The following is a 23,242-nucleotide window of genomic DNA, read 5'->3' as shown; positions in this document are numbered from 1 at the left end:
ATGTTCACTGCAGCACTGTTTACAATAGCAAAGACTTGGAACCAACCCAAATGCCCATTGATGAGAGACTGAACAGGGAAAATGTGGCACATATACACCATGGAATACTGTGCAGCCATAAAAAAACAATGAGTTTGTGTCCTTTGTAGGGACATGGATGAACATGGAAACCATCATTCTCAGCAAACTGACACAAGATTAGAAAAGCAGACACCGCATGTTCTCACTCATAGGCAGGTGTTGAACAATGAGAACACATGGACACAGGGAGGGGAGCATCACACTGGGGTCTGTGCGGGGGGGATCTCGGGGAGTGACAGTGGGGGGGTGGGGAGTTGGGGAGGGATAACATGGGGAGAAATGCCAGATACAGGTGATGGGGAAGAAGGCAGCAAACCACATTGCCATGTATGTACCTATGCAACAATCTTGCATGTTCTTCACATGTACCCCCAAACCTAAAATGCAATAAAATATGTATTTTTAAAAAAAGATATTGCTAGCACTCTCATGGCTCTCTCCAAGATGAATGGAGACACTGGTTTCTTCTGTGTGTCACTTTCACTTTCCTTCTCATAAAAGTCCATCCCTATGAAATGCCACCCTCTGCTGCCACAGCCTGCTAACATCCCATTCACATACAAAGCCTGGTGAGATGCGAATTCCTCTGTGAAGAAAAGAATTCCATGAAGAAAGGCCACTGAACCTCTCCTTTCTCACTCGTTCAATACCAGTTTTGGTGCTAGGTATACTAAACGAGACTAAACGTATCCCTAACCCCCTCTGCCCTTATATTTGCCTTTGGAACCTAACCACAACATTGTTAGAAAGTCTAAGCAATACCAAGAAGTCAGGTGGAAAAGCTCCAGCTGACAGCCTTGGGAAGATCTGAGTCAACAGGTAGCATCAGTGAAATATGTGTGATAGCAAGCCCTCAGAATTCAACCTTCACATTTGAGTTTCTCTAGCTGATGTGAATGGTACAGAGATAAGATCCCTACTGACCCCCCTGCCCAAAGTACAGATTTGAGGGCAAACCAAATGCTGTTGTTTTAAGCCACAAAGCCTTACAATCATTTCTTATGCAGAGTAACACTGAGAAACTGGAACAGATCAAAATATAAAAATCAATTGTATGTTTATATATTAATAAAAATAATTGAAAGATAAAATTAAGACCTAAAAGTTGCAGTAACACTGAGAAACATGAAATGCTTCGAATTTAACAAATCCTAACATTGAGAAATATGACATGCTTACATTTAACAAAATATATGAAGGCTGCTGAGGTAAACAGAAGTATAAAATGATCCCAATGATTCTTTCCCTAGTATAATCCCCTTTCCTTTGAGTGTCAGCAGAACATAATCACTCTTACGATTATGCTATGTGAAATGGCAAAAGGGAGATTATCTATGATTATATAATCACATGAATCTTTAAAAGCAGAGTTTTCTCTAGCTGGTAGCATGAAAGTCAGAAATTCAAAACACAAACAGGATTGGACACACTATTGCTGGCTTGGTAATGGAGAGTCATGTGCAAAGGACCCAAGAGCACCTCTAAAGCTAAGAATCACCCCAGACTACAGCCAGCAAAAAAACAGGGTTAAGTCCTACAATCAAAAGGAAATGGGTTTTGCCAACAGCCTGAATGACCCTGGAAGAACATTCTTCCTCAGGATCTCTAGACAAAAATGCAGCCAACGTGACATTTTGATTCTGGCCTCATGAGACCCTAAGCAGAGAACCTGGCTGAGCCTACGTGGACTTTTGACCTACAAAACTCTAAGATAATAAATGAGGGGTAGTTTAAAAAACCTCTAAGTTTGTGGTGATTTGTTACATAGCAACAGAAATAAAACATAACAAGAGAGAAAGTTTGAAAGGATGGATATATTCCAGATATTGATGGTGATTATGATATTGACTACATGGTTATACACATTTGTCAAAACTCAACCAACCCTATATTTAAAATAGATGCATCTTATTGTATATTAATTGTACCTCAATAAAAGTGATTTAAAGAAAACTGATTTAAAATTTTCTTCTTATGCCTCTTGTCACCCTATACAATACTCTCATTAATAGTTTTATATATTCTCTGAATCAGTACTCCTCATCTATTGTAGATTGTCCAGCTCAAGACATTAAACTCTGAAACGAGAATATTCAATTACCTGTTAGGTAATATTCAATTACCTCTGGAGGATGTGATCTGATCACCACGTTCTGATTTATATTTTTATAAGAATACCTCAAAAAAGTCTAAAATTAAGATCACCTAGGTAAGGCTTACATCTCTATAAGAAATTTGCTAGTTGGAAAATCCTGTCTTAAAACATTTGTTTTCAAACTATATTTCAAGGTGCCCTGTATTCAGCCTGATGCCTTAGGAATCACGGGAAAGTAGAGATTGTCACAGGCAGGTATGGGAAGTGGGGAAAACACACAAAGAAGAAACAGGCTCACAAGCTTTAACCAAATAACTTCCTTTTTCTGCTTTATAGATAAAGATTCTATGTAGTAGTTTGTTTTAAAAAGTTGTTCACTGCTAAAAATATTTCAAAATAATTACTTTAGAAGTTTGGTAAAGACTTGCAAGAAGCATCCTAATTTTATCTTTTTGAGTCACAGGGAACCAATCATAATATAATCAATGTAACAGGGAAAGAATCTATTACCTCATATTCCACAAGCCCTTTGCAGGTGGCACCAGAGAATAACCTTGTTTCTAGCTCAATGACGGTATGATCACATCCAATTCATCTCTGTGTCACCAAGTGCCTATCACCTAGTACAAACTTAAATGCTTCCTGAGCTTAAAATGATATGCAAACGATGCAAATATGCAAATGATTGTAAGCTGGCACTCTTTTGTACAGCTTCTAATACATACCACTTCTAAGTATATTCAGTTAAGAATCTCTTGCACAAATGAGCCAGGGATAATGTAATCTCTTGCACAAATAAGCCAGGGATAATGTTGATAACAGCACTGTTTATAACAGTAAAACAATAAACAACTAAAATTTCCATTAAGAAAATGGGTAAGTTATTTATGATATATATATATATAATGAAATACTACATAGCAAAGATAAAGGAAGTTAAAAATCCATACCAATGAATCTCAACAAATACAATGTTGAGTGGGAAAAATGCAAGTTGCATAACATTACAGGGCATGATACTATCTAAAACTGTCAGAGTGGTGATTACAATGTGTTAAACAAAAGGGAGATGTTTTAGGGGGAGTCACATAGGAAGTTTCCACTGTACTGAGAGAGTTTCATTTTTGAAGCTTAGTGGTTGGATAAATGGGTACTCATTTTATTATCTTCAGCATATTTATATAGTTAGAACATTCATAACAGTTTTTAAAGTTCTATAACAAGGGTGAGCAAATTAAGGCCTGTAGGCCAAATCCAGCCCATCACCCTATTTTGTAAATACAGTTTTATTGGAACATAGCCACATTCATCTGTTTGTATATTGTCAATTGCTGTACTGAAACAGCTGAACTGAGTAACCACAACATAGAAGCCTAAAATATTTACTAACTGTCTCTTTACAGAAAATGTTTGCCAAAACCTCTGTTCTTTAACAAGATACAACTAAAGATCTAGAGTGCAAATTAAGAAGCAATTAAATTGTGAAATAATCAAATATAACCATAGACATGGCTATTGGGAAAAATGACCAGCAGATAATGGGAAAATGGTAGAAAACAAATGTTTTTGTCCATTTTCTGTTGCTATATCAGAATATCACAGACCGGCTAATTATAAACAACAGACCTTTATTTGATTCATGGTTCTTGGGGCTGAGAAGTCCAGGTCTAGAAGCCTGCATCTTGCAAGGACCTTCATGCTGTTATCATCCCATGGTGGAAGGCAGAAAAGCAAGAGAGCACAAGAGAGAAAGCAGAAAGGGGCCAAACTTCTCCTTTTATCAGGAACACCATCCTGTAATAAATGACTCACTCTCATAACAATGGCAATAATCCATTCAGAGGGCTCTGCCCTCATGACCTAATGACCTCTTAAAAGTCCCACCTCTCAATATTTTTGCATTGGGAATTAGGTTCTACCACATGAACTTTAGAGGACACATTCACACCATAACAAGTAAAAACAAAATAAGCTTTAGAGCACTGCTGTCCAATAGAATTTTCTAAGATGATGAAAATGTTCTATATCTGCACTGTCCAATATGGTAGACATTAGACACATGTGGCCTTTGAGCACTTGAAATATGGCTACTGTGACTGAGAAACAGAATTTTAAAACTGATTTATTTTTAGTTACTTTAAGTAGTCACATGTACCAATGGCAAAGGCACAAATATGGATAATTAAAGGGCAAGGCTGCAGATAGATTTGAGAATCAAACAGTATTTATAGGAATTGAGTCAAATGATTACTCTCTCCAAGAAAGAGGAATTTAAAATGAAAAGGATATAAAGCAAGAGAAGCAGTAAGCCAAGCTTGAGAGTTGAAGATTTCCATGCTAATTTATTAAGTGAACAGACATTAGGTGAATCAGAGGTACAAGAGCTAGAGATGACAGAGAAACCAGAAGAGCCATGACTCTAAATAAAAGAGATGAGTTACATAATCCTACATATGAATGAGGAAGATATTTGGAATTTATGTTTAGCCATAAAAGCCAAAAAGAACTTGGCTTTCTGTTCCTGGCTTATTTCACAAATGTCCTCCAGGGTCATTCATGTTGCTGCAAATGACAGGATTTCAATATTTTCGTGGCTGAATAATATTTCATTATGTACATATACCACATTTTCTTTATCCATTTATCCACTAATGGACACTTAGGTTGATTCCACATCTTAGCTATTGTGAATAGTACTGTAAGACATCTCTTCAACATACTAATTTCCTTTCATTTAGACATGTATCCAGCAGTAGAGAAGAACAGTGGTTACCAGTGGCTGGGAAGGGTAGGAAGGAGGGGACAATGAGAGGCCTCAGAAATAATACCACACATCTACAGCCATTGGATCTTCGACAAATCTGACAAAAATAAGCAATGGGGAAAAGATTCCCTATTTAATAAATGGTGCTGGGAAAACTGGCTAGCCATATGCAGAAAACTGAAACTGGATCCCTTCTTTACACCTTACACAAAAATTAACTCCTGATAGATTGAAGATTTAAACATAAGCCCTGACAACATAAAAATCCTAGAAGAAAACCTAGGCAATACCATTCAGAACATAGGCATGAGCCAGGACTTCATGACTAAAACACCAAAAGCAATGGCAACAAAAGCCAAAATAGACAAATGGGACCTAATTAAACTTAAGAGCTTCTGCACAGCAAAAGAAACTATCATTAAAGTGAACTGGCAACCAACAGAATGGGAAAAAGTTTTTGCAGTCTAACCATCTGACAAAGGGCTAATATCCAGAATCTACAAAGAACTTAAACAAATTTACAAGAAAAAACAAACAACCCCATCAAAAAGTGGGCAAAGGATATGAACAGACATTTCTCAAAAGAAGACATTTATGCAGCCAACAAACATGAAAAAAAGCTCATCATCACTGGTCATTAGAGAAATGCAAATCCAAACCACTTTGAGATGCCATCTCACGCCAGTTAAAATGGTGAAGATTAAAACATCAGGAGGCTGGATGCAGTGGCTCACGCCTGTAATCCTAGTACTTTGGGAGGCTGAGGAGTGTGGATTACCTGAGCTAAGTAGTTCAAGACCAGCCTGGGCAACATGGTGAAACCCTCGTCTCTACTAAAATACCAAAAAATTAGCCGGTGTGGTGGCATGTGCCTGTAATCCCAGCCACTCGGGAGGCTGAGACAGTAGAATTGGTTGAACCTGGAAGATGGAGGTTGCAGTGAGTCAAGACTGTACCACTGCATTCCAGCCTGGGTGACAGAATGAGACTCCATCTCACAAAAAAAAAGAAAAAATCAGGAGACAACAGATGCTGGAAAAGATGTGGAGAAATAGGAACGCTTTTACACTGTTGGTGGGAGTGCATATTAGTTCAATCATTGGGGAAGACAGTGTGGCAATTCCTCAAGGATCTAGAAACAGAAATACTATTTGACCCAGCAATCCCATTACTGGGTATATACCCAAAGGATTATTAAATCATTCTATTATAAAGACACAGGTACACATACGTTTACTGTGGCACTGTTCACAATAGCAAAGACTTGAAACCAACCCAATGCCCATCAATGATAGACTGGATAAAGAAAATGTGGCACATATACACCATGGAATATTACACAGCCATAAAAAAGGATGAGTTCACGTCCTTTGCAGGGACATGGATGAAGCTGGAAACCTTCATTCTCAGCAGACTGACACAAGAAAGAACAGAAAACCAAACACCACATGTTTTCACTCATAAGTGGTGTTGAACAATGAGAGCACATGGACACAGGGAGGGCAACATCACACACCAGGGCCTGTTGAGGGGTGGGGGGCTAGAGGAGCAATAGCAGTGGGAAGGGGGATAGGGGAGGAATAGCATTAGGAGAAATATCTAATGTAGATGACAGGATGATGGATGCAGCAAACCACCATGGCACATGTAATATCTACATAACAAATCTGCATGTTCTGCACATGAACCCCAGAACTTAAAGTATAATAATAATAACAAAGAATTGGTATGCTTTTAAAAAATCTTTTATTAAACTAATGTTTGTATTCTTTTCTACTATGACACATTGCATCTCATTCTTTCTCATCCAAATCACAAAGGAAATACTTCACAAGCTTCTAAACAATGTTAGTTCATATACTGCACAAGAACATGCTATGAAAAAGGAACATGTGAGAAACAAATTACCTCGCCACAAACAGCTGAGTTGATTTCTATAGATCTGATGAAATCAGCTATCCGATTTCCAGGGTTTAGCAACAGTTTTTTGTTTGTTTTAGTTTGGAGTTCAAAGAAATCTGCCTGATAATATACAGAATCATCTATTCAGTATGTGTTCTAATCACTACTGCCATAAGAAATAAATAATATTCTTTGGAGAAATCTGTCCAAATACTTGTATTTAGCTATCAACATCAACTTATTCTTTTTATTTCTTTTTTTTTTAAGATATGAGGTCTTACTTTGTCACCCAGGCTGGAGTGCAGTGGCACGATCACAGCTCATTGTAGCCTTAAACTCCTGGACTCAAGTTATCTTCCCAATTCAACCTCCTTAATAGCTGGGACTACAGGGATGTGCCATAATGCTCACCTGATTTTTAAATTTTTTTGTAGAGACTGAGTCTCACTATGCTGCCCAGACTGGTCTCAAACTCCTGGGCTCAAGTGATCCTCCCACCTTAGCCTCCCAATGTGCAGGGATTACAGGCATAAGCCACTGTGTCTGGCCTGATCTTATTCTTCAGAATAATTAGGATAGAGGAAAACAAAACTGGTGGAATTACATTACCTGACTTCAGATTATACTACAGAGCTACAATAACCAAAACACTATAGTACTGGCATAAAAACTGACACACAGACCAATGGAACAGAACAGAGAATCCAGAAACAAATCCACACATCTACAGTGAACTCATTTTCGACAAAGGTGCCAAGAACATACATTGGGGGAAAAGTGCTGGAAAAACTGGACATTCATATGAAAGAATGAAACTATACCCATTTCTCACCATATACAAAAATTAAATCAAAATGGATTAAAGACTTAAATCTAAGACCTGAAACTATGAAACTACTAAAAGAAAGCATTGGGGGAAGCTCTCCAAGACAATGGACTGGGCTAAGATTTCTTGAGTAATACCCTGCAAGCACAGGCAACCAAAGGAAAAATGGGCAAATAGGATCACATTAAGTTTAAAAACTTCTGCACAGCAAAGTAAACAATCAACAAAGTGAAGAGACAACCCATGGAATGGGAAAAAAATTTTGCAAACTATCCATGTGATAAGGAATTAACAACCAGAATATATAAGGAGCTCAAACAACTCTATAGGGAAAAAAAATCTAATAATCTGATTTTTAAAATGAGCAAAAGATCTGAATAGACATTTCTCTAAAGAAGTCATATAAATGGCAAGCAGGCATATAAAAAGGTACTCAACATCGCTGATCATTAGAGAAATGCAAATCAAAACTACAATTAGATAGCATGTCACCCCACTTCAAATGACTTTTATCCAAAGACAGGTGATATGATTTGGCTCTGTGTCTCCACCCAAATTTCATCTCAAATTGTAATCCCCATTTATCAAGGGAGGGTCCTAATGGGAGGTGACTGGATTATGGGGGCAATTTCCCCAACACTGGTCTCATGATTATGACTGAGTTCTCATGATATTTGATATTTTAAAGTGGCACTTTCTGCTTCACTTTCTCTCTGCTGCCCCCATGTTAAAAAGGGCCTTGATTCCCCTTTACCTTCTACCATGATTCTAAGTTTCCTGAGGTCTCCCTAACTATGTGGAACTGTGAGTCAATTAAGTCTTTCTTCTTTATAAATTACCTAGTCTCAGGTAGTTCCTCTTTTTTTTTTTTTTTTCCCCCGAAATGGAGTCTCACTCTGTCGCCCAGGCTGGAGTGCAGTGGCACGATCCTGGCTCACTGCAACTTCCACTTCTCAGGTTCAAGTAATTCTCGTGCCTCAGCCCCCCAATTAACTGGGACTACACGTGCACACCTCCACGCCTGGCTAATTTTTTTGTATTTTTAGTAGAGATGAGGTTTTACCGTGTTGGCAGGCTGGTCTCGAACTCCTGACCTCAGGTGATTCGCCTGCCTCGGCCTCCTAAAGTGCTGGGATTACAGGCGTGGGTCACCATGCCTGGCCTAAGGTAGTTCTTTAAAGCAGTGTGAAAATGAATTAATACAACAGGTAATAGAAATGCTTGTAAGGATGTGGAGAAAAGAGAACCTGCATACATTAAAACTATTATGAAAACCTTAAAAGTCCAATAAAAGAAACGAACTATAAAGAAGTCTCCCAAAAAGTAGACAATAATGACAAAGATGAAAAATAAGAAAGAAATGAAATTTAAAGAACCAAGCTAGGAGATTTCACATCTTAATAATGGGAAGTTCCAGAGAGAGAAAACAAGAGGGAAGAATTAATCCAAGAAATCAAAGGGTACACTTAGAATATTCCTTAAACTTCTAAAAAATTAAAAACAATTAGATCAAATACAAATAATCAAGAACTAGGATGACTTTGGATTCTCAATACTTACACAGTAAACAAGAAAACAATGAAGTATGGACTCCAATATTGAATGACAAGAGCTTTCAACCTTTAATTCTATATCCAAGTACAAGTACAGAGTATGTCATTTTCATAAACATAGTATCTCAAAAAACTTACCTCCATGTCCACTTTCTCAAGAAGGTACTGGAGGATGTGCTCTACCAAAGAATAGTGTAAATCAAGAAAAAAAAAAAAGAAGACATATAAAGAAAATTGGAGATCTAACACAATAGAGACATAAAGGGAGATCTCAGGATAAATATTTGCATCGGACACAGAGGGCAACTAGTCGAGATTAGAAGATTGTAACTCAAAATACAGTCATAATGAGGGTTGTTACCACCAAGATAATAACTGCTAATATAAGAAAAGAACATCCAGGAAATATGAAGAGAACAGAGAATAATTAAATGTTTTGATCCCTAAGAAGGCAGGAGTGGATGAGATATAATCCAAAGCCGATAGTGGACAATAAAGAAGCTGCCTTCCAATGGTTTCTATTATCTCTGTAAATTAGGAAGAAAACCCAACTGCTAAGCATAAAAGAGAAGGGGTAAGTTTGGAGTTTGAAGAGGAGGGAAGAGTTGAAATAATTGTTAAAAACAGTAGGAAACATTAACTAAGGAAAGACAGTAGGCTATCTAAGCAGTGTTCAGACTGCTGCACTGGTTCCTCTGTTAATTTGTGATCATGAATCTGCTCTGTTGAAACTTTCCTTCAGCAGTACTTGGCTGCTTAGATACAGATTATCCAGTTACGGGGGTTCATCAGAGTTGAGATTTCATTTCATTTGAAAAAGGACAAAGATAAGAGCATAACTTACAGTATTATTTAAATAATGAGCTGTGAACTTTAACCAGGATAACAAACAAAATGAGAAAGGGTAACATTTATTAAGTGGTTAGGATAATGCCAAGGCAATATTAAGCAATAAAAAAGATAGCTATTATTATTACTAACCACAGTCCTCTAGCAGTAAGTGATTTCCATCACTCTAATTTGCAATCATCTATATATATGTATCTCTCTCTCTCTCCTACCATATTGAGCTCTTTGAGGATGAGGAGTGTGTCTAACTCATCTTTGTCTCTTCCAAAAGCCTAACTCAGTAGTTAGCATGCTGTAAGAGGCCCTTAAACGTGTATGGTTAAATCAACCAATCAAATACGACCCCCCCTTTCTTTTAAGACAAAATCTCATTCTTGTCGCCCAGGCTGCAGTACAATGGTGCAATTTCAGCTCACTGCAGCCTCCGTCTCCCGGGTTCAAGTGATTTTCCTGCCTCAGCCTCCTGAGTAGCTGGGATTATAGGCGTCAGTCACCACATCTGGCTATTTTTTAAATTTTTTTTTATTTTTAGTAGAGATGGGGTTTCATCATGTTGGCCAGGCTTGTCTCCAACTCCTGACCTCAGGCGATCCGCAGGCCTTGGCCTCCCAAAGTGTTGGGATTACAGGCGTGAGCCACCTGCCCAGTCCCAAATATCTTACTTTTAAGCTATGCATGTCATTTTTTAAAAGATTCTAACTAGGACTTTATCACTTTAACATTAATTCAGAAAAACAGCTATCTCCTTAACATTAATTCAGAACAACAGATATCTCCAAGAAAGGCATCTAAGGGCCACTGTCAATTCAATGATGCAAATGTACTAGGTAGCTAACAGCATGATTGACAGGAATTTTCCAGTACTGTAGACTACAGAATTATCATGAGGAAAAAATGAGTTAATACACAGTATATGAAAACTGAAAATACATTTTCTCATTTTTAAGGGACAGGAGGGATCCCTGCCTTTATTTTTAATCAGTTTAGTACCCTGCAATATTTCATTAAATCAGTACTCCAAAGCATAACCTATGCAATACTGATCAAATATAAGCATGAATACTTCAAAGTAAGTTCAAGAACATGTACTAATTTGTGAGTTGGACAGGCCCTTTAACTTTCTCTTTGTTTTAGGCAGACAGCAGATACCCCACATAAGAATGTACCTTCCCTGGCTTATTGAAGGCCATCTTTTTTAGCTACAGATCCGATTTAAAAAAATAGAATTTTATTTTCGCTTTGCTTAAGCTGATATAATGTTCATTTAAAAATGTTCATAGGGAAAAATATACAGCTTTGATATAATAGTAGACATATATAGGATATAGCAAATCACAACCTTAAGTGCAAACTGTGTTAAAAATCATCTTTAGTAAATGCGCTGTTTCAAACTGTTGGTCCTTGTAATTCTGAAGCACTATGTAATACCTAATATGATACTAAAACCAGCCAGGCCCAGTGGCTCACCCCTATAATCCCAGCATTTTGGGAAGCTGAGGTGAGAGGATCTCTTAAGCCCAGGAGTTGAAGACTAGCCTGGGCAACAAAGTAAGACCCGGTCTCTAAAAAAATAAAAAATAAAAAAATTATCTGGGTGTGGTGGTATACATTCGTGGTCCTAGCTACATGGGAGGATGAGGTAAGAGGATCCCTTGAGACCAGGAGGTTCAGGTTGCAGTGTGCCATATTCAAGCTACTCTACTCCAGCCTGTATGACAGAGCAGGACCCTGTCTCAAATATATATATATATATATATATATATATATATATATATATATATACACACACACACACCACACACACACACACAAAAATATATATATACACATACACATACACACACACACAAACACACACACACACACACACACAAACACCTAAACCTCTAAGTCTAATGCTTTATGGAAAATATATGCAGAGTTCTCATCTGAGATGACAAAACAATGTCTCTGTATTTTCTAACCTGTATTCTAACAAGCAGAAGTCACAACAGAAGCTAGGAAAAGGGGATTTCAGGCAGTGAGCAAAAAGCAAAGAAAAAAAGTTTTACAATAGGATACTTCTTAGTCCAGTTTGACTACCTTCAACACTCTTGTTTTTGCCTGAAGGTTCCAGGAACTGTCCCATCTCTACTTTCAAGGAAAGAACTTATGGTTTCTGGCCAGAGTTGACCTCTTTCCCAGAGCTATTATAGAAAAAAGAGTACCTGCTCTGGCTGCATCCCCATTCACAATTGCTGATTTGTAAATTAAGCAATTTAACTACAGCAATGTGTTTGTTTCTTAGTTATTAAAAACAATACCTCTGAGGAGGATGGGTTGAAAATAAAAGAAAAAACAAAATGATAAAATGTTTGGGTTTTCAGAAAACAGGAGAATGACAATCCAAAGCAGAACTTGTCTGCCAGCAACAAGGAAGAAACCTGGCAACAGAATAAAAAGGTTTCCTTTTCCTCCAACCTCTTCGCTTTACTTCAGTGAAAATTAAAGACACATCATAGGTGATATAAACAGGGAAAAACTATTATCAAGTTTGGGTACACAAACTGTAATTTAATTTATCTGCATTTCAACATATACCCAGAAGACAGATATCTTCATATAGCTGCTGAACATATTCTTTTGTTTGCCCCATAGGCTGCTCAAAATTGTCAAATAGTAATGTGCAATTTTACCTATAAATTCAGGATAAACTTATTGAAATTTTTAAAAATCTAAGTTTTTTAGAAATAAAAAATAGCCAAACACAATGACTCATACCTGTAATCCCAGCATTTTGGGAAGCTTAGGAGGAAGGATTGCTTGAAGCCAGGAGTTTGAGACCAGCCTGGTCAACATAACAAGACTCTTTTTTCTAAAAATAAAAGCAATCAGGCATAGTGGCACGTGCCTGGATCCCAGCTACTCAGGAGGATGAGGTGGGAGGATTGCTTGAGCCTAGGAGTTCAAGGCTGCAGTGAATTGTGATCATACCACTGGCACTCCAGCCTGGATAACAGAGCGAGACCTTGTCTCTAAAATATCAAAATTTAAAAAGGTCTCATAATTAACATTAAACATAGTTGTGGCCAAAATTCTAATTAATAAAAAAATTCAGGCAAAGAGATACACTATAAAAATAAAATTTTAATATTATTTTGCATAAAACTTATAAAAATTTTTCAGAAACTACAGATACAGGCTAACAAAAAATTATGCTAAAATACCGAAGCTAGGCAGAATCTTCAATATTTTATTGAAACAATGACATGAGTCTCAGAAAAGAGCTCAGCAGCAGTTTCTCAGTTTAAGAGTTATTTCTCTTATCTTCTATATCAATAAGCACTAGACAACAAATGTTTGCCACACCTAGGGAAAAATATAATCCTTCACTGTGACTTGTCTGTAAACATTTTCTTAGCTAACAATTAATCCAAATTATCTGAAACAGATGCTACCCAAACAATAACAAGTATCTTCCAATGAAACGCAACATAGTCTGGCTACTCTTCTATAGATTCAATCCCACAAACCCAACACCCAACTCCTGAGTTTTTGTTTTTAATGAAGTAAAATTACCACAGATATGAAAGCTGTATTACCTTCATAATGTTAACTAAATCTGTTTGATAGTAGCGATCCTGATGTGCATTTGCTGCTGCTAGGGTAAGAAGATAATCGTTCCTTGCATGGGTAGCTTTGGAATTACATTCAGATCGCCGGGCTTTTAACTAAAACATAGCAAAAGAAAATAATCACTGCAAACTGATATTGTACTGCAAAACACATAGGAATCCTACTCTTAGTTTGCAATTAATGGCTCCCCAACAAGAATAGAGGTAACCATGTGGGAAAAACTTTATACATACATAAAAATTATTCATTACTACTGAGAAATGAAACAGTGACTAGAACTGTTATACAGGGTAGGAGCATTTTCAAATAATTGCTTAACATACTTCTAAAATTTTGTAGATAACTTAAAAATATTTTGCTCATTTTATTCAAATGGGTAAATAAAGGTTATAAAATTAAGTACCTTATCTTCAAAGGCATGGATAAATCTAGTGGAGTTGGAAAATAATCTTTTAAAAATCTGCACTACTAATGTACCAGATGAACTGCATGCTAATTTGGAGCCTGGCAGCCACAGCCAGGTCTCTAAGCTTACTAATCAGGCATTCCACAGTGTGAAGTTTCTGAAGGAAAAACTCACTCACATCTGGCCCAGAATATCTGCTCAGGGGTCTAAATCCAAATGAAATAGATTTTGTAGAGCTTCCCAAAGCCCTTGGATTAAGTCTCTTGGACTAAGAGGTAAAGACAACAGGCTACCTAAGAACGTAAGGTATAGAAACTTATCCTTAACACAGTCTTGAGAAGTAAGCTGTGTCTAAGGTGTTGACAACTGAGTGAAAAATCCCCGTGAACTGGGAAGGAAAGTTCCTTCCTGAGTCAGTGACTTTAAAATGCTTCTCTAAGGTAAAAATAATCTACTTCCGCCCTCAAAGATCCAATTCTCTGTTTTACAAGCTAAGAGGTTTCTCAGTTATGAAATACACTTATTGAAAACTCACCTTTACACTTGCCTTCTGTAAACTGATTCTTGATTGAAAAAGACTAAGTTTAGATCTGTAATAAAAATAGAAAAGTATGTCTAATAAATTATATCACAGTAAAATTACTAAATATGATATTATTACATTTTAAAAATAACCTCTTTTCAAGATACTGTTCTAACAAAGAATAAAAAATGGAAAACCAAGAATAATTACTTTCCTTTATTTTACTACAGGAAGAATTTAACATTATGGTAAAACAGGAAATATTGAGATTAATATAAGAAAAATATCCAGAATGACCAAAAAAAAAACAACCAACTTTACCAAAAAAACACACACCAAAATATATTGGTGTCTCCTAATAAACAAGAGCCGTCAAACTATAGGCTATTCTGAGTATCATACAACTTCACACACTTTAGTTCCTGCAAAGGTTAGAGAGACCCAGGGACAAGCAACCTACGGAGGCAAGTGTCAGCAAGCTTCTGGGGCTGTGTGTGAAAGGCTCTAACAAGACCGGGAATGCAATAATGCAATCAACAGGCTCTACAAAGTCCTTACTTCTATTATTGCCCCCACTAAAAGTACTTTGTGTATGGGTACCTGTCTGTGTGCCCCCTCTGCTCTTAGGGGATAGTCTGAACTTAATGAGAAAGTCCTGGGACTCTCTGCCCTGTATGATGTAATCTTCTCCCCTTCTTGTGTTCTTATCTCCCTTGATCCTTCTCAGTTTGGGAGAGTAACCATAACCTAACAATCAGTACTACAAGCATGTTGATTTTACCCAAACAGCTAGAGATAACCATATGGAGAATGTCAACAGACAAATGCTAGGGAACAAGCAACACTCCCAGGACCAGTGATTTTTTTTTTTTTAAAGCTGCAACGTTTGTCTTGACTACAGTGCCAGGGTGATTTCCATGGGAGAATTCAACGTATGTGCTGGCAGCTATGCCCCACAAAGTAAAGTTGCTGGCCAATTTGGGATCGGATGATGGAGCAGCTAGTTTTTGCAAAGCCAGTGTGAAGAAGACAGGAAAAGCAGACTCTTATTTTTCTAACAAGAGAAAACATTCAGGGATGAAGACATATGCAGCCCAACTACTTCCCCACTGCAAAACAAATAATAATAATAATTGGATTTGAAAGATTCCTGTTATTTTTTACCTTGCCATAGTCAGATTTCATAATTATTTTATTTTTATTAATCATATTCCTACTCATTTTCTCGAGTAAGGCCACAAACTCAAATCTCTGAGAAAACCTTTTCAGAATAAGACTGTTTGGGGATATTCCCAGTTCTTTCTCTCTTTTTTTTTTTTACAGTCATTATCCAAATAGGCTGAGTTGCATCTAGATCTTCCAATACAAGATTTTAAGTTTCTGGCTTCTGCTTTATTTCCTAATCCTAATATACTTCATATGCAGTATTAAAGTAGGTATTAGTGATAGAATAAGACAGTACCTGTTCTCAAATATTGCAATCTAGAAAAAATAAGGCAGGATTTTTACACCCAAACACTACACAAATAATGAACTATACTGTGTGCTACTCTTCACCATTTACCCTTCAAAATTAATGTTCCTTGGGGTTCCAAACTCAACTTCTCATCTACTCTAGATGGAATTTTATTATTGTAACTAACCATCTGATAGGCAACTGACGCTCAAAGCGAGATCTTCGGCTTAAATGCTCATTTAAGTGCCAGATATCTGACTACCTTTCAAACACATTCACCCATGTTTCACAGGCTCTTCAGAACATACATATTCCAAATGAAATTCATCATCTCCTTCAACTTGTATCCCTTTTCCTTGTATGGTCTCTCCTAATGTGTGCATCTGCACACCACCTATCAAATCATCTACCCAAACTATAGGTAGTACAGTTTACTTTCCCCTTCCTGATCTTCCTCCTCATCTCTACTTAGAAAATTTATAGTCATTCCTCAAGATTCTATCCAAATATCACTTCTTCTATGAAGGTGTCCTTTATCATTAGGTGAAATTAACCTCTATATTTTCTATGCTTTCTTAAAAGTGATTCCACATTACTACTGCAAATAAATTATCAGTTACTATTAAGTGACTTTAGGTACTTAAATTTCTTTGAGTTTCTAATTCTAGGCTTTAAACCCCTTGAGGGCACAAAGCTTACCTTACTCATCTCTGTACTCACCTTACCCAATATAAAGTAATTATTCAACAAACAGCAAATAAATGAAGATAAAGAGGCATTTCTTATTCTATAGTTGAAAAATTAAACATTAGTGTGTCGAAATTGCTGTACCCCTCTGAATTTGGGCCATGTTAGAAGGCCATTCCTTGTGATCAGCTCTGTGAATTACACCCTATCAAATCCACGCTTCTCAGAAACAGCCTTCCACTGTGCTCGTGTTCATCCTGTGGGCTGTGGCTAAATTAGGTGTTTATTTATACTCTACAAATCTGCCAATTCTCTGTTCTAGGCTCCTTAAGAGTTTAAGAAAACAAGTTCCTAAAAATGACCATGACAGTATATTCCCAATGGAGATCTAAACTAAAAATTTCAGATCTTATTGAGAAGATCATTGATGCTATAAAAGTACAGGAAATATTTGTATGTTCAAATAATAAAACAATAAATACAATAAAATAAATTAGAAAAATATTGTAACATCAAATCCTTCATGAATACTCACTAGCTCTTGGTAAATTGGGGAAGCCCCTAAATTTTCACAAGTTGCTTATAAGGTTGCTTATATTTCTTGAGGATAAAAACCGTATTAGAAAGACACCCCCCTCCTTGCTGGTCTGTCAGTACAGGTGGTCAAAGCCTTTCTGATTTTATGACTAGAAGTTCAGACTCCTAGATTTTGCATCAGTCGGCACACTGAACCAGAGCCTCAGCTGTTCTTCTCACAGACCTCTTCAGAGTCCAATTCTATAACATGCTTTTTCTCATTAACTTTTTATCTTTCCTCAAATTGTCATTGCAAAAATTTCTATTATATTGCTTGTTTTATATTACCTTCTATTACCAGTTGCCAGTTCCTTCTTTTCCTACTTATTCTGAAAAAAAGGACTTATAATTCACATATATTGAAAAGGAAATTCATACAATTGCTAAAGCGTATATGACAAATACATGACAAAGCGTATACGTACAAATACACTAAATTTTTGTGTAAAAGAAAAAAACAGTGTTGGGAGCAGGGTTTCTACACGGAGGTGAGTGCTCTCATTCACTTGATGTGTTCATGGACCTTCAGTGGCATCCTGAGGATCACAGAGATTTCCGTCTACCACTGATTTGATTGAGAGTCCAGCATGAGAAAAATGAGGCTCTTAAACCCTGATATTCAGACACCATAGCAGCGACTTTAGGCTTTTGATAAGCTTTCAAGTCTGTAAATACAATGTTCATTTACTTTCTTTCCTCTTCAAAATTCAATTTAATATGAAAACTGACTAATCTAATATTCCCATTTTGCTATATTAGATAAAAATCAGCCAATTTTAAAAATGTGATCTAAAGTATTTAACATATGTAGGTCAAAAGAAACCACCACTACCTGAGAATGGGTCCATGCTCATTACTAACAGAGAACAATTAGCAACAATAACATTTATTTGCATAATTACTTTCTCAGAAATGCTAAAACACATACTTCGCCTCGATGTCAGCTTTCTCTCGTACTGCGTGAGCCATCTGTTCAGTCTCAAAGTACTTCTTTTTGCCTTTAGCTAAATCTTTCACTGTCTCTTGTAATTCAGTTTGGATCTTTGTCAACTGGTCCACACACTGTAAAATACAAAAGTACGATCATTATGATTTTAGTTTTCAGGCTTACAGAAAATGACTGTGTCCTAAGGACTATGCATTATGCCTTCAAGATGGAAACCCAGGGGCAAAATCAGTACTTTCAGTGTCCTTCAGATTGCAAATTAAAATCCTGCTATTTCCATCTCAAGTACTATATACATCAAACAGTGTCACAGTTTGCCTAACAACCATACACTGAGAAATAACCTGAGTGCTGCTGATGACTGACATTAAGGTAAGATATAGAAGAGCAACTATGAAAAATGTTCTTACAGTTGGAGATATCATGGTAACAAAAGCAAAACAATAAAGCAATTCTGTATTTCTCCATAATCTTAATAAAGTCTCTCTACATGTTTGGATAACCAATAGTCCAAAGGGTACTGAAGAATTCACCCCTTAGACAAGGAGTGAAATCTGAGTAGTCTCAGTTGATAAGTTCAAGGTGAAGCAGGAAACCTGGGCACCCCGTAACAATTATTACTCAGCACCATCCCCTGCCCAACACCTTGGGTACATGTATACATTCGAGAAGAAGGGATGGACATAACAATTCAAATCTTTAGTCAATTAACTTTTATAACATGCTGGGGTCAAAGCAACACTGTTTCAGGACCTTCTGAGTATCCAAAGGAGATTTACCCCAGTTTGAAGCAAACCACTGAGAAGTTTCACAACCTGAGGTCAGCTTAGAGCAATTACATCTAAAAACTTCTAAGCCTGAAATAGCACTGGCAGAGACTGGCAAAAGCTCAGCAAAGCAGGAGGAGACACTGGTGAGGGACTATTGTGCAAGGCTAAATAGTGCGGAGGAGGGCAAGGACATCAGAAGAACCCAGGATAAAACAAGAATAAACTTAATGATATGACATATAGGTTAGACTTTCCCAGAAGCTGTTAGGTTTTAAGAAAGGACTACAGGGGATGAGAGATCTAGAAGATTCTGCATGGACAGATAAAAGCAAAATAACCACTCACATGCACTTAATAAGTGTTAGGTTGTGAAGGAAAAGTTTAAAGAAACACATTAAACAAAGCTTTTCCCCTCTGCACGAAACTGGGCCTTTGCTCAACTTTCTAGGTCTGTGTTTCAATAGAAATCTGATAAGAAGACACAATGTCAGCTGTATTATTAGGCAACATTGCTTACAAACCCTGATAGGCAAACTGCATAAATTTGGGATAAACTAAAAATTAACTATAAATATCTGATAGAAAATCCATGGTTTGGGGCTTCTGTGGGTATGGTGACTCTTGTATCTCAACATGTCCCTTACAGGGACCCTGGAAGCTCTGTCTATAGAGTTGTCATAAAAAAATTTTAGTCTTTAAGGGCAAAAGCTGGCCCTGAAAATGTGAGTCTCACTCCCTTGTCCTAGACCTGTCACTTGAAGGACCAAACAGAATGACTGGTCAGCTATGTGGACCAAAACATACAAAAGTGGGAGAAATAATTTCATTAATGCTAGATGCTTCCCTACGGGCAAACTGTGTTCCCTATATTCTGTCCTTCTCAGTAAACCTCTTGCCAGGTGTGGTCTATGACAGTCCTGGGAATCTGAATGCTTATTACTTCTAAAAGACCCCTTATAGGCACTGCACAGATGCTATGTTTCGTACTTTACAGGTATTATCACATTTAATCCTTGAAACAACTCTGAAAAAGGTGGTAGTAGTAGTAGTCGTTGTCGTCGTCATCGTCCAATTAAGATGAGAAAAAAGACTCAGATGTTAAATAATTTACTCTGAGTCACACAGCAAGGATGTGATGATACCATTTACCATGTAACTCATTAAAGTATGTACCCTAGTTCTGTGATGACTATGTTTTTAAGGTCCCTTATAGACATAGTTTATCTTAAAATAGTAAGTTTTTTAAAAAATTGACATGTAATTCACATACAATAAAATTCACCTTTTAAAAGTATACAATTCAGTGGTTTTAGTATGCTGACAAGGTTGCTCAACCATCACTCTGCCCTAATTCCAAAACATTTTCCTACCACAAAAAGAAACTCTGTATCCATTAGCTGTCACTCTCCATTTCTCCCCACCTCCCAGCAACAATTAATCTACTTTTTGTCTCTATGGAGTTGCTATCTTGGATATTCAGTACAAATGGAATCAGATAATATGTGGCCTTATGCATCTCACTTCCTTTACTTAACGTAACATTTTTAGGGTTCATTCAAGTTGTAGCAGGTATCAGTACTTCATTCCTTTTTATGGCTGAATAGTATTTCGTTACATACAAACTAAAAGTAAGCTTTTATCTTGCAGAAAGAAGGGCTATCTTTCCCCCTAAATTATAATAGTCCTTATCAAATACAAAGCCATTGTTTAATAAATAATATAATGACAACGTGACACTCCCATAAAGAAGTGCTAAACAGCCTAATAATGCTGTGTTTGCAGGTGTGAAAAGTTAAGAGCAGGCTCCTTGGCAACAATTTGATTTTGAGAACCAAAAACTGGAGCAGGTACAGTGGCTCACACCTGTAATCTTAGCAATTTGGGAGGCTGAGGTGGGTAGATATTTTGAGCCTTTGAGTTTAAGACCCTGGACAATACAGTGAAACCTCATCTCTACAAAAAAAGTACAAAAATTAGCCAGGTATGGTGACAAGCACATGTAGTCCCAACTACTTGAGAGGCTGGGGTGGCAGGATCACTGAAGCCCAGGAGGTTGAGGCTGTAGTCAGCTGTGTTCATGCCTACTGCACTCTAGCATGGGTGACAGAGCAAAGACTGTCTCCCCCCCACAAAAAAAGAAGTTGTTAAAAATATAGTCTCTGAATATGATATAGATACAATAATAGACTTGCTAATAACTTGAATATAGGAATAAAAATAAAACTAACCTGGGCCAACACATCTAAGAACTACAAACGATTAGGTTTCTTTAACCCAGTAATAATGCCCTAGACATTTATCCTGAGAAAAAAACTATAAGAAAAAAGTTCATTTTTAATGTACCTAAAGTACATTAAGATTAAGGGTAATGTCCAAAACCAGAGGTTCTGGTTAAAGAAAGCAGAATAAATGGGAAATTCACAAAAAAACAAAAACAAAAACAAAAACAAAAAAAACCCATAAAGGTTATACAGAAACAGGAATAATTAATTAGGAAATTGAGAGAAAAATGAGTAAAATCATTAAGTAGTCTACTATGGTGAAGGCATACATGTCTTTTTCTGTAAACTTGTTTCAGTATTAAGCTTTAAGTGTTTTAAAAGCATTGTATAGGATTTGGAATTAGGAAGTAGTACTATATTCAAGTTTCCACTCTGTTATTTACTACCTAAGTTTGCTTAACATTTTTAGCCTTAGTTTTATCATTTGTAAAATAGTAATACTATCAGGGTTGTTATGAAAAACAAATGAGACTATAATGGATATGGTAGCAGTCTGTAAACTCAAGTTTTATACAAATGTGAACTACAATATTTCAAGGAAGATAAGTACACTCTAGTACAAATGAGAAAGATATGGACAAAAGGATGGTTAAGTAAACACAGAAATGGCAAAAAGCCTTAGGTTATTGTGGCTGTCATTCATTTTTAAGCAAATACCAGCATACAGAAAATAATTTTGAAAATGCAGTAATTCTCATAATCCTCATTATAAACTCAGACTCCTCATAATTGTACTATAACTGTGTTTATCCTCCAAGCATTGTAAAAGAAAACAGCCAAATTAGAGAAAATCTTAAAAAGAACATGAACTTGAAAATGTTACAGAGGAAGAATTTTAAGTCAGATTGGTTCTGATCATGACAGAACAGTTTGGATTAGACTACCTTCTGCTAGTCTGAAAAGGGTAAAAGGACATAATACATTTTTTTTAGAACTGCTAGCATTAAAGAATACTACTACACACTGGACTTAAAGGACTATGACACCTCTCCCAGGTGAGGAGTACACCAAGGTAAGTCTTAAATTCAACTTGACTTTTTTCCTCAGGGCATTTGTTGAATCATGGCATTAAGAAATAACAGAAACAGAAAGTGGCATTCTTACAAGACTGTGGACACAGAGGTTGGAGTTGAGGCATGCCAAAAGAACAGTACTTGAGAGGTAAGGGTCTAGAAAAAGGGCTTCTATGGAAAACCAAGTCCAGAAATGTGTATGCAATTTCCCCTTGAGTTAATAGATGACTTCTAAAAAGCAGGTGTTGGGTGAAATGCCAAGAAATCCAGTAGAGAACAGTAACCAAGAGGCTAAAGAGTAAGCAGAGATCAGACATCAGAGAACCTACCTGATGTTGAGAAAACAAAGGTTAGAGTTCAAGTCTTGTCAAAATAGAAGGGTCTTGGTAAGTATCCTATACTTTCAGTTAAAACCCTAGGAGTAAGTGAAACAGATTAGCCCTGAAAAGCCTAAAACCAGAGATCCTAACAGTCTCAAGGTGATCTAACAGCATTCTATCTGCCTGCCAGCAGAAAACTTAATCCTCCTTGGAAATAACATCTTCCAGAACCTCTACAATTTTTATCCACAATGTCCGACATTGTGAGTCACAATCAAACAGAAGATCCAAATAATCAAAAACCAAGAAAAAGAGCAGGCAGTTAAAAGAGACTTACAGTAATTCAGATAGTGAAATTATACAATAGAGATTAGTAGTAACATGTTTAAGAGGGTAAAGAAAAAAACATGGAGAATTGTACCAGAAACATGGAATGTATTGTTTAAAAGTCAAATAAAAATCCTAGAACTGAAACGTGCATTAAGATTCCAAAAGAAGAGGGTTTTTTGTTTGTTTTGTTTTTGAAAGGGTCTCCCTCTGTCACCCAGGCTGGAGTGCAGTGGCACGATCTCGACTCA

At 36.8% G+C, this 23,242-nt stretch overlaps 1 protein-coding gene across 4 annotated transcripts in view; it reads right to left on the bottom strand.

Moving 5' to 3' along the window:
• Positions 1-23,242, bottom strand: part of FCHSD2 (FCH and double SH3 domains 2) — a 299,879-nt gene that overhangs the window by 136,040 nt on the left and 140,597 nt on the right. For all 4 annotated transcript variants that reach the window (XM_003923427.4, XM_074400964.1, XM_074400966.1 and 1 more), the window contains 3 exons: positions 18,262-18,395; positions 14,627-14,681; positions 13,652-13,780 (listed from right to left, as the gene is read on the bottom strand). In XM_003923427.4, the coding sequence (XP_003923476.1) occupies positions 13,652-13,780; positions 14,627-14,681; positions 18,262-18,395 (318 nt within the window). The remainder of the gene's footprint in view (positions 1-13,651; positions 13,781-14,626; positions 14,682-18,261; positions 18,396-23,242) is intronic.

Source organism: Saimiri boliviensis, chromosome 6 (assembly GCF_048565385.1).
Source record: "Saimiri boliviensis isolate mSaiBol1 chromosome 6, mSaiBol1.pri, whole genome shotgun sequence".
Classification (NCBI taxonomy): Eukaryota; Metazoa; Chordata; class Mammalia; order Primates; family Cebidae; genus Saimiri; species Saimiri boliviensis.
Note: the sequence above shows the minus strand (reverse complement) of the source record. Positions and strands in the feature narration are given on the sequence as shown.